The following is a 12714-nucleotide window of genomic DNA, read 5'->3' on the forward strand; positions in this document are numbered from 1 at the left end:
ACCAGTCTGTGGTTTATTACTTATAATGAACATAATGCCCATGATTGTAGTTTCTAATCTATATGATGTGGCATATGACACGCAGCTACATTTATTACTCCGCAATATTGCTGCTTGCCTGTATCAGTGCAGGATAAAAAATGGTTCAGCTAACACCCCACCCATCCTGTCAGGGCAGCACTTTCCCTCCAGCATGTTTGATGCAGGTCTTGGGACAGAGCCTCTAGTGCAATATGTAGCTGGTTCATCAGAAGCCAGGAACACTGCTCAACATATGGCGATCATTTTAGGGAGGGAAAATGACTTATGGCCTAAGAAACATATGTAAAAAACATAGAGGCGATTGGTTCAAAGCAGATTTACTACACTTGCATCACATATTTTTGCTGATCTGAAGAATTTCAGCCGTGATAAATGCAAGCGTGTGTTATTGTGTTCATGTGTACAAACTGCTTCAACAGTGGTGGAATGTAACAAAGTACATATACATTAGTACTATCTTTAAAGGGATCGCTTGACATCCTGAGAAATTTACTTATTCACTTTCTTGCCAAGAGTTTGATTCAATTACGTACAGTAAATATGAAGCTATACCCAGCAGCCGGTTAGCTTGGCTTCGCACAAAGACTAACTGGAATTGGGGAGACAGCTAGCCTGGCTATGTCCAGCGCTAACAAAATCTGCCTACCATGGATTATTCTGGGGCTGGAACAAGGTTGCCAGGCAATCAGCAGAGACTCCAGGAAGTTAGTGGTCCCACTTGTAAAACAGCAAACTGTCATTTTTACACTTTTGCTGTGAAGTTCAAACTTGGAGCTGTAACATGAGAATTTTAGAGGTGGTGGTTGGGTGATTTTTTTTTCCTTTGGACGCTAAGCTAAGCTAAGTAGCTGCTCGGGTAGCTTCATCTTCTCATCTAACTCTTGACAAAAATGCAAATAAGTATATTTTCCAAAATGTGAAACTATTCCTTTCTGAACAAGTTTGAGGTGCTTTTCCCATTTTATGCTACTTTACTCCTCCACTGTATTAAAGTTCAATGAGAAATATCATACCTTTCACTCCACTTATCTGTCAAATACTAGTGGAATAGTATAAATAAGATTTTACATTCAAAACATTTGATTTAATTGTGTATAAAATTGGAAAATTAGCTCTATTTTGACCAACTCCTGAAGTAAAATGCTACTTATGCATTAATGTAACGTAATAATAATTTAATAATAACACTTACAAGGAGAATTTTTCTGCATGGAGTACTTTTATTTATGACATTTTTCTGATTAGAATTCTATACTTTTATTAAAGTCGTATTTTAATTGCAGGACTTTTTGTTGTGGTATTGGTACTTTTGATTTAGTAGCATATCTGAATACTTCTTCAACCACTGTTCTCCAGTCCCTCGGCCTCTCTGTGATATAAAAGCCCGCAGGCATCCAGGCTGAAGCAGTAAACATCATAATAATCACAGAGTCCATCACGTCGCACATCTACACACATGGCTGGCTGAGAGGGCAGTGAAGGGAGGAAAGCTTGGAATACTAAAATACAGAAAAACATACTGGGAGTAAAAAACGGACGGGAAGGTAGATAAAAGTAGGTGAGAGAGATTGTGTGAGGTAGGAAGAGGGAGGGTGAAAAGTCGAGGCAGCTCAGTCTTGGAGTTTTTCTGGGGCCCCAGAGGTCCTCTACCTAATAAATCCTCAGCACATATTTAATCCAGTCAGAGGACATGCCCAGCGAGAGTTAAAGGATGCACGCTTATTACTCACCTATGCACCTCTGAATGTGCTGCCATACCCCACAACCCCCACGCCCCCGAACTCCACTCCCACAGCCTGTCCTCCATCCAGACTGCAGGCGCTACAGGCTATCAGAGAATCGGAGCAGGAATGTGACTCCTGACAGACACATCTCTCAGGACCACAGACTGAATATGTTCCCAATTAGCTCCATCTGATAAAGTGTGAGTGCAAGTGAAACCCAAGGCGGGCATGATCAATAGCACTTGACTCATTTTGTCAGATGGGTTTGACATTGACAGGCCACGCTGTGATTAATCACCGTGCTGCTGCAGATAATTGTCCGACCACATCTTCCTTTGTAGGTGTCGTCGAACTCTCGCTGTCATGTCTGTGGTGCTTTGAATATGGCTCGTCACTTTCAGCTCAGTTCTAATTAATCTTCTCTCGAGCTGGCATCCATACGAAAACCAGCTTTCACTTCATCTGCCTGTCAGTTATTTTACACATATACACACACATGCAGCCTTTCTTTTTTTTTTTTTTCCTCCCTCGTGCATGTAAGAACATCTACCTGGATCAGACCCGCCATCTGCTGTTCACACTGCACACTGCACTGGAGTGTCGATATGTGGTGGTTGTTTCAGTGGGGTGAGCTGTTTGATAAAAACAAGCTGCGAGCCGTTGCGGTTTCATCCCCAGAAAGTCTCCTTGGTTTCCATGCACACAGCTGGATGTTTTTAGGTTTACCCGTACAGGACTGCTGTGACATGGGCACTGGAGATGAAACAGGCCTGCCTCAGCACACAAACACAGCACTACACTCCCGGCCTTGTGTACAGCTGGTTGGGATGACACACGAGGCACAGGGCTTTATTGAGTCCTGCTGAGGCTGCTGTGCAAGTCAGGCCAGTGCTCTGGCAAAGCTCAGCCTGCAGGGCAACAGAGGAGAGCGGGCCGATGGAACACAGGCCGCTTGGCCGATGCTGAGGGTCTCTGCAGGCCGGTGTGTGGTGTGTGAATGTCGTGAGATGAGACCTGGCCTCCCCTCAGCTCCAGTCTCATTAAACTCAGTGAACTCTGTAGAAAGGCAGCAGCAGATAAAGAGTACAACACCCTCCTTTAACCTTTAAGTTCTGTTTGGGGTCCTGGAGACTCTGGGCTCTCATTAACAGCTCAAAGACATACTTAACATTGTTTTATCAGCTTGACACTTAATAACTTTACTTGTATGAGAATTGCTTTCAAAGACGATTTTGAACTGACAACATGCTTCAGAAGTGGGCTACAGAAAATGATGCATTGCTTCTGTTTGAGGTCCAAGAGACCACAGACATAAACAGGAGTCTACAGCCATGCTAGCAACTCTGTGAGGCTGTACGAAGGCACAGTTGTGCTTTGAAATAAAAGCTCACACATCTCAGTTTAGTGTGTTATCATGCTAAGTCAACGTTGACTTTTGGTTTTGCATGGGACATGAACCGTTGTCTCCAGAATGAAAGTCCAGTGTTTGTTTTTGCTCTTTACACTACATCACCAATTACCACGGGCTCTAGAGGCCACCTGACAATAAATGTAACTATGAATAATGATAACCGACTTGCTTACAACCTGTACGACGAGCTGTCACAATCTGTCTCTAGAAGTCCATGAACGTCTGTCCAAAATTCTATCTAAATCCATTAAGTGGCTGTTGAGATATTTCAGTCTGAACCAAAGTGGTGCACCGACCAACCAACAGACCGACATGCTCTCCATGGAGCCACAACGTTAGTATGATTAAACGAAGTACAAATTTACGTAGATATCTGTTATTGAATTGTTCAGAAGAGGTTTAAAGTGAACAGTTTAAACACGTTTCTCTGTCTGTAAATTACTTTTACAGCAAACAAAAGAAACAGATATTTGCTCATGCTTAGTCTAAATAACATGAAAATGTTCCTTATTTGGTGCGATAACTGTACTTCATGGTCATCTCTGTATGTTGACACCTTCATCAACCCCACAGAAGAGTAACCACTTCTGTACTTTAGTGGGTTTTAATACAGTCAGAAGAAAAGAAAAAAATATCTGAAGGAAAAAATTGTACTGTAACTGTAATTATTATCATTATTTTTAAACACAGTTTTGAGGTTTGTGAGACTCCAACCAAAGAGGAAGTAAAGTCAGTGGCAACAGAACACAAGAATTAACAGTCCTATATCACCAGCTCTGTCGACTACTGAGCTGCTACCAATACTCCATTCGTATACGCAGTTAAGCTGTTATTTACCCACACATATCTTAGGCTTGGTGTGCAGTATGGAGCTGATTTGTAGTTGAGACCACCATGTAGATTTTTTTTTCTATGCAGCCATTCCTCAAGCATTGCTTAATGCCACACTGACGATTCTTGAATCTGCAGACCTCCAAATGAGCAAAGGCCCAGCATCCCTCTGTGTGCCTATACAGTATATTCCCATCTCTATTGTGGGAAAACTCATTAGCCTCCCCATAAGTATCTCTTTCAGCAAAAGCGTCATCTCAGCCTGGGTGGGTTTTTAACCCTGTCTGTTCTTTCATTCCTGCCTCGTCTACGAATAAACGACTGTCAGGCGAAAACTGAAGACATCACCCGGGAGCGTCTGTGCCCTGTCTTCTCCGTTTTACCTTCCTCTCTCTTTGTCTTTGTTGCAAATTGTTTCCCGATCACATTTTTCACCCATTTTTTAATGTCAGTTCGGACTGTTTCTCTCTGTGGTCAGGCGCCTTGGTTCCCAAACTCACACGCAAGAGCAATTCATGGCTTCAATTATCGGTGTTATGCCTGTAAAGATAACTGGGGATGGCAGGAGGTTGTGGGATGGCACTGGAGGAGCACGCCTTGTGGCCAGTTCAGAGTGAGTTGACAGCTGGCAGACATGAAGAAGAGAGCAGAAACACTCTGAAGGGCACCGGCTTTGAAGACAGACAGAAAAGGAGAAAGAGCCAGAGACAGACCAGAACATCATGACTTCATTAACCCCAATTTCTTCTGTTTCTCTCACTGGGATTCATTCTCTGCCAGAAGACTTTATTATGAGAAGAAGCTTAATCCCATAATAGATTGGCAATAAATAGCAGCATAGAATTCAGCTGTTCTCATAGCTCACCTGGAAACAAAAACCCTGACACCTGATTGAGTGGACATTCATGGGATGGTTGGAGTTCATAAATCTTTTAGTGACCTCTTGTGGCTAAAAACAGGTATAAGAATAGATGAATCAGAAAAAATACCGTCATGTGAGACTGATCTACTGTCTATTAAACACACCTTCACGATCTTTTCCTAAATACTCCTGAGGGCCATAGCTGTGTCCTATTGTTTGTTTCTTTCTGTTCTGCAGTTGGTGTACAAGAAGTCAAAACACTTTATACTGGCAGGAAATTACACAATCAAACTGATTTTTCAATACAACGACCAATTAAACTTAAAAGAGAAATGCACATGTTTTTGCCAAAAATGTAAAGGTATTTTTTGGTCACACTTTATATCAATGTACACATATTCGCCTTTACCTAGTTGCTTATTAGCATGCATATTAGCAGCATATTGGCTCTTTAATAGTCATTATAAAGCACTTATACAAGTCGTGCACAGTAGCTTCCTGAATGCTTGGATTTCAAGTTTCTTTGTAAATCCAGGGAAGACACACAGGTCAAAGATTGTGGTGTTTCTCTAAATTGCAATTTATTTCATAAATTGACAAGTCAACGTTCAAAAAGTCTTAGGTGCATGTCCAGAGGATTGTAACAGTTACAAAAGAGACACTGGAAACATCTCCAAAGTCAGTTAAATTAGTATTGCATGGTTGCCCTCGATCACTAGAGGGCGCCACCAGTTCAACCTGGCAACACAGTACAATCATTCTGATCTGGTCTTTTCAAAATGGACATTTATTCCATTTATAATATGAAAGTCTGTTAACACTTAAAGTCTGTAATTTCCTTACTAATTTCCTAGATAAGTTTCATGGGAAGAACATGTAATTTTATATTTTTCATACAGAAAAAGTCTCAGGTAAGCTGTGCATGCAAATGTGAACTTAGTCCACAGGCAGGCATACGATCAATATACTTTATATGGATTATTAAGTTTCCAAAGATTAATGAATAATAAATGAATATTTACTTGGGTTTAAATGGAGCCGTTCTCTATAATTATTACTAAATGACATTCAATAGTTCTTCCCAGGAAATTCTCAGAAAATTGCTGACCCATAAAATATAAAGTTACCAAAATTTCTTACTGAACGTTTCAGATCGAGGTGATGCAACAGAGTTTGACTACAAGAAACAAGATTTTGTTTTTGTTCATTACTAAAATTCTAAAATCTCAGTGTGTATAACAAACAATTATTATTGCATGTTTAAGTATTTTCAGTGTTTAAGCATTTTTTGCATTTAAGGATGAAGCTTTAGATGAAAAGCTTTCTGTTATTGCTGGTGCAGTCTTCATTAGTCCCCAGCAGGGAGCAATGCAGAGATGTAGCCCCTCCATTTGTGTGACAGTGATTCCATATGAATGTCAGATGCATGATAAAACCTACACAGGCTACAGAAAGTCAACATATCAATTGTTCATTCCCTTTAAAGCCAGTAGGGGAAAGGCAGGGTGATGCTCATTCGTCTTGAGCAACAGATTCTGCTAAACCATGTTGTTATTGTTGAGTTTGGTCCACTCAAAGATGTCTTGCTCGCACACAATGTCTGAGTTGATGAGCAGGTAGCGATCACCCACGCAGAAGTGCTTCTGGCAGGCGGCACACTTGAAGCACTCCAGATGGTAAACTTTGTCCCGCACACGCATCGTCATCTCAAATGCTCGAATCCTCTTCTCACAGGAAGCACAGAGGCCGTCCTGACCGAAAAGCCTGAGAGGATGAGGAAGATATCAAAGGTAATGCTGATGGAAGACATTCACAAACCCACTGTTCAATTCAGGGCAACACTGCATTTGTTGAGGACTATTTTCAGCTGCGGATGAACACATAGCGTGCTAGTACAGCAATAGAACAGTGTATGTGGGATTAACTCAAAATAAGGTACAGACAGCATATTTCTTGATCTCTTCATTGGATTTGATAACAATAAGACATTATAGAACATCATCAGGCTTATCCTCTCACCACTTTGACTCTCTTATGACACTTTACTGTTAGCAGCGTCTCATGATAACACAAATCATTAAAAAATCATGACATTAACCAACCTGAGGTAGTCTCGCCGACATAGCTTTCTTCCCAGCTTGTAGTAGAGCCGGCGGCCCACCTCCCCGAGTCGACAGCCACACAGGTCGCAGCTCAGGCAGTCCTCATGCCAGTACTGCTCGATGGCCTTCAGGAAGAATCTGTCACCGATGCTCTGCTGACACCCACCGCAGGTTAGCAGAGACGGGGGCATCTGGAGAACCTCATCGACCGGCTCCCTAGACCAGACAGAAAACTACTTAGAAATGCAAATATTCCGGGCTGTAACAGATGATTGCTTTCTCAATTCAACCTCAAACTGGTCTATAAAACATCTTCAAATTGCTTATTTTGTTCAAGAAACACTTGCAAAGGTTTTCAGGTTCTGTTATATAAACAACAACAGAAAAACTAGGGCATTTTGCGCATTCATGCTTGGAAAAATGACCTCAACCATGAACGCATCGACTCATTTTGTCAGCTGTAAAATATTCATTTAATTACCCTTTAATATAAAGTAGTATATGACTGAAAATCTTTACCTGATTGGTTCATATTTTGAGATTAGAAAATGATCTTGCAGCTCTGTTTGTTGGTCCACTGATTTTAATCTGTCCATCTTGAGTTACTTGTACATTTGTGACTTGGCATTGTCCACCTGAGGGAGCCACTGGGAAGTACTGTATTAAATACAGTAGCCACAACACAAAGCTACTTAATTAACCTCTTAAAAATCACATTTCCCCTTCAGAAGCTTTAGTTCTGTTGAAATCATCTTATTCCACACTGCCTGAGGGTACGGTAGCCTGTCTGTATCTTCACTGTTACTATATGTTAGTGAAATATTCAAACCCCTGCACAGACCCCTTCTTGGGCTTTGAGCTATGTCGTTCATCTTATACACATTTCCCCCAAAGTTCATGCATTTGGTATTTTTGTAAATGAGATCTCTCTCGCTCTCTTGGATTGAATAATGTTTGACTTAAGTTTACTGACCCACCGTCAGGCTGCTGCTTTGAGAGAGAAAGACATCTCATATACAGTAGGCAATTATATATTTTACCTTTAGGATACTTTACTTGTTCTCAAAAATGCTGAACTTTTTCTTGCCAGGAGCTATTTTCATTCCCTTTTTATACACACACACACACACACACACACACACACACACACACACCCCTAACAATCTGCTCTTGGCCTTGAACTTGATTATTTATTTCTTGCTTCACAGCAGGAGGTTTCTGACCTCATGCTGTCAGCCATCTGCAGATTTTACACGTGAGATAGTTTGGCTGCCTGTCACAGTGATGATGCGTCCTGTTTTTAACATCAGAGGTAATATTGTTGCCATTTCACACCTAAGCTACTTACTCATTGGCTTCCAGTGTCTTCCTCTCTATAGTTGTTGTCATGTCTGAAATATGAAGTCCAGTCTGATCCAGATTAGGTTTCAGAGTCCACGGCTACCTGCCTGCAGCCAAGACGCGCTGCACCTGCTCCCACAGCCTCCAAGCCGCCAGTTACACCCCGGTTTAGGCTGTTTCTGGGTTAAATTAATTGGTAGTTGGGTCCTCTGGAAATGGCCGCAAGACAAGAAGATATCGCTCTAAGCAGCTAAGCGATGATGGAGGACACTGTCATCATTTCCTGAGGCAATAACCCGCGGTGACACTTCCATGTCATCTCAAGTATATTTTACCAAGCTGCAGCGACTTTGAGGACTTGGATTAAAACAGCACCGATCCGATCAAACGGTCACTTGCGTGGATCTCCGTGTCCGTGCGTCTTTTGTAAGTGCGCGGACTGCAGACGCGCTCCTCCGTGCCAAGCCGCGTTCGCCGTTATTGTGCAGCAGCATCGTGTTTAAATACGTCGGGCCCCCTCGGACTCTGCTTTCGTTTCCCTCTTCCTGCTCACGACTGTTTGACAATGGGGGGAAATCGGTCTTAAAGCGACAGCCAAACATTGCACAGCCCGCTCCGGCAGGCGTGGAGTTGGGTCGTGACTGAGACTAATGAGTTCATTATATGCTTTGCTTCACCAAAGTGCCGGCAGGACAAAAGATAAAGAGCAGCGTGATAGAATAAGCACGGGCCCTGTGTGTTTTCTCAGTCATCAGAGTGTGTCTCATTATTTCCCTGAGGAAAAAAATATAAAATATGTTGAAGAAGAATTCAGACTGAGTTTTTGGGTTGCCACTTTCTAATAAGGTGCCATTGATTTATAGGTTACCTAATGAGTTCATTAATGGTTAATAAATCATTTACTGATGTTTTATAGATCCGTTTACAGCCCATTATTTAGAACCACTTTTAGGTTGACGTGTGAAAAAATTCTCTGCCTGCTGAGTCATTAACAGTACTTTTACTCAAGTACTGTACTTTGGTACAGTTGAGGTATTAGCATTTCTCCTACTTTATACTCATCTACAATTCAGAGGGAAACATTTTCACTCCACATTTATTTTAAAGTTATTGTTACTTTGGTTTTATACACAAAACATGTGAGTAACTCATAAAATATGATTTATTTTCAGTGTTTTCGGTTATATGGCTAATAACATCTTTTGGACCTGGAGTTGTACAAGCTGTGTTGCTCTGTTGGGATTTACATGAAGCTACCATGTGCTAATAAGAGCGATACAGTTTAATTTGTCCCACAATGAGACTAAAAGAAAAGCCCCTGAAGTCCCAAAAAACCTTTTTATTTTTCATGTTGTCGCACAGAAAATTAAAGACACGTCATCTTTGGACCATGCAGGCTCCATAATTTCACACTTTTACCTGGTGTTTCTCCATAATGAGTACTTTGTCTAGTAATGCGTATTTACTTTTACTTGAATGCAGCACTTTTACCTGTAACTTAAGGAAAGGATCTCAGGGACTCTTCCACCTGGTCATTGAACATCACTAGTAAAAACAGTCATTATTAAGGGCAATTAGTGTCCCACTTCAAGTCTGCATCTGTGATCACCAGTGATCACAACTTGTTAACTGTTTTTAAAGGTGCCTTTGTTACAAATTCCTAAACTCATATTAGAAACGTGTGTTTTGTATTATGGTCAGTTCTAGACTTTATGCAACATTGTACAACCGTATATGTTGCACCTAAATTTACTTAGAATATCAAAATTCAATGTGCTCATGATGCACAATCATCCCTTTCTCTCTGTCATATTATAGGATTATTATTGATTATTATGTGTGATTCCTGAACATGTACATGAAAGATAAGGATTCACTTTACTGTATCACTCATCAACTGATTTCATGTCTTGTATGTAAAATCTTAATTTGCCATGTACAATAACTACAGCTCTATGATAAATGTGTTGAAGTAAAAGTCCAGTATTCCCTCAGAGATGTAGTTTAGTAGAGAGACAAAGTAAGTAAAAATACTCAAATTATAAGTAGTCTTATATGAGTAAAGTTGGTCACTTTCCACGGTTGTTGAAATCATGTGAGATAAAATAAAGACACTTTGTCAACATGCAAAGTTGATAAATTGAACACTTTTCAATATAAAGGATTCACTAGTAGTTCCCCCTCTACGAGTTAGTCTTCTTTACAGAGCTCCTGGATTACAAGGTAGATCTACTAACATGTAAACGGAAGAGAGAAGATGCTATTAAATATCCCAAAATAAGATCTTTTGAAAGTTTTCTCCCTGATAGACGAATGCAATGATTTTTTGACATAGCTGGTGTCCTCTCATCCTTTCCTTTTAAAAGCAGAGTCGCTGTGGGCCCTTTTTCTTATCTGCAGCCAATGCCCCGGGGCTGCCTGCAGGAGGGAGGGACGCAGACAGCAGTTGGACTGGGCAGGGAGATAAAGCACCTCAACTTCAGCGCCCACAGTCAGCTCCTCAGCCAGAAGCATCGGAGGAAGATTGCAGGCAGACTCTAAATTCAGGCTGAAAGCGTCCCTCGGCTAGACAGTTGTTGGACTGTGTCGGCTCACTGGATAGATACCAAGCTGAGAAGGCCCAGGAGCGAGGTGAACATGGCGCTGTGTTGTGCCAGCTGCACAGAAAGCAGAGCAGCTCGACAGAGATAAAACTCTAACTACTGTATGTATCCTTCAGACAAGACTTTTGCTGGCTGTCTTCGCACAGCACAACAGCACAGTGTGAGGGCCGTGGTCGCTTTCCATGTCTTAAGTAAATGAAAATGCCACACACCTGATCCCTAATACCCCCTTTGACTTCCATAAGTCTCACCACTCTGTAGTTTATCTGGAATTTATCAGAAAATATAGATGTTCAAACTGTCTTTTTTTATCAGGACTTTAAGGACCTCTCATCCACGTTGGCTTAAAAATGGATATAAGGATGTATAAATCTTCTGTAGGATAAATTCCATCTGCTGAGGAAGGTAGTGTGATACAGTCTAAAGCTCCAGAGTAGTCTTTGAATTGAAGGTCAGTAATAAACTTCCAATCTCAGGCTCTCTGAAGTAGATGAAAAAAAATTTTAAAGGAAACAATCTGATCAGTTGCATACTGTATCTGCACATCGCAGCACTGCATTCAATGTATAGCACACGTCATCATTATCAACATATCCAATCCCAGGATGATATTTTTATGTCTTGCTGCACCATTTTTTCTTTGACATATTTGGTATCAAGTTCTAAAGTTGAGTGAGTTTGTACAGTGCATGTTTGTGCAACAGTTGGAATGACGAACCCACCTGATGGTCTTTGGGGTTTTGAGAGCTTAATAGTAATTACACATTGGTGCCATGATATCTCAACTTTTCAAAAGGCATGTTGCTCAAAGCCCAAAAACAGAAGAGAAAGAAGAGAAAGTCAGTACTGATGTGACACCCGAGTCATCCACTACTTCCTGTGGAGTTGACTGAGAAAGCCCAGAGGATGTGCAACTGGCATGCAGAGATGAAGCTTTCCTGGGGGGTTGGTGCACACTGCATTCACTTCCTACCCCACTCCCCTCCCATGCATGATGGCACCCCTCTCACGGCTTCCCAGATAGACAGCTCGACACCAGATGGTTCAGTGTGATAGGACTAACGAGGCTTATGGCGCAGTATAAAAACTAGACTTGTTGGCATTGCTGGTAAAACCCTTATCTGTGTCTTAACGCTTCCTAAATGTCACCGGAAGGAAGGTTCAAGTTTCATGTATCAGTTTGAAATATTTCATCATTTGTGGTATATTATGGGCTATACGGGCAGTCTTTCACCCTTTTTATTCATGTCTAAGGCAGAATTTGGGGAGCAAACAGTTAAGATTGTACACACTTTTGGGAAGTGTGTCACTCACATCCAGCTTCCTGTTTTGCCTGTTTGGTACTGAGAGCATTATGGAGTTGAAAGCAGTGTGGAATTTGAGGGCAGCTGGAAAAGTGAGCATCAGCACAAAGCAAACAGTGACATTATACTTAACAGCTAGTGGTCCCTTCTGTCATCATTCAGCAAATGTTAATTCATCACAAGCTACAAGTTCCTCTTGCAAAGTGTAGCAAGGCTGTTGTAGGATATACTGTGCAACTAATATCCCACCATCTTTCTAAATCATTAGATCATTTCCCATTAAATAGATTGCCTAATTAGAAGTGGAACAAAGATGGCTATCCATACATCATGAACTATCTGGACACATGCTTGCAGGCCCATTTCCTGATATAAGAGGCCTGCATGTATTGTTGACTCTCTGATTGCACGAACTCTGGAACAGCAATAGCAAAACCCAGCGCTTCCTGTCTAATCTGAAGTGCAGTGATAATTAGTCGCTGTTTCAAAACTGT

General features: G+C 41.3%; 1 protein-coding gene across 1 annotated transcript; it reads right to left on the reverse strand.

The window, feature by feature from the left end:
• Positions 1 to 5426: 5426 nt before the first annotated feature.
• Positions 5427 to 8874, reverse strand: lmo2 (LIM domain only 2 (rhombotin-like 1)). The gene is made up of 3 exons (XM_076734066.1): positions 8321 to 8874; positions 6973 to 7188; positions 5427 to 6634 (listed from the first exon to the last, which is right to left on the reverse strand). Exons 1-3 carry the CDS (start codon positions 8359 to 8361, stop codon positions 6409 to 6411), a joined length of 483 nt encoding a protein of 160 aa, XP_076590181.1. The 5' UTR covers positions 8362 to 8874; the 3' UTR covers positions 5427 to 6408.
• Positions 8875 to 12714: the final 3840 nt, after the last annotated feature.

The sequence above is a fragment of the Chaetodon auriga genome, chromosome 6 (genome assembly GCF_051107435.1).
Source record: "Chaetodon auriga isolate fChaAug3 chromosome 6, fChaAug3.hap1, whole genome shotgun sequence".
Taxonomy (NCBI): domain Eukaryota; kingdom Metazoa; phylum Chordata; class Actinopteri; order Chaetodontiformes; family Chaetodontidae; genus Chaetodon; species Chaetodon auriga.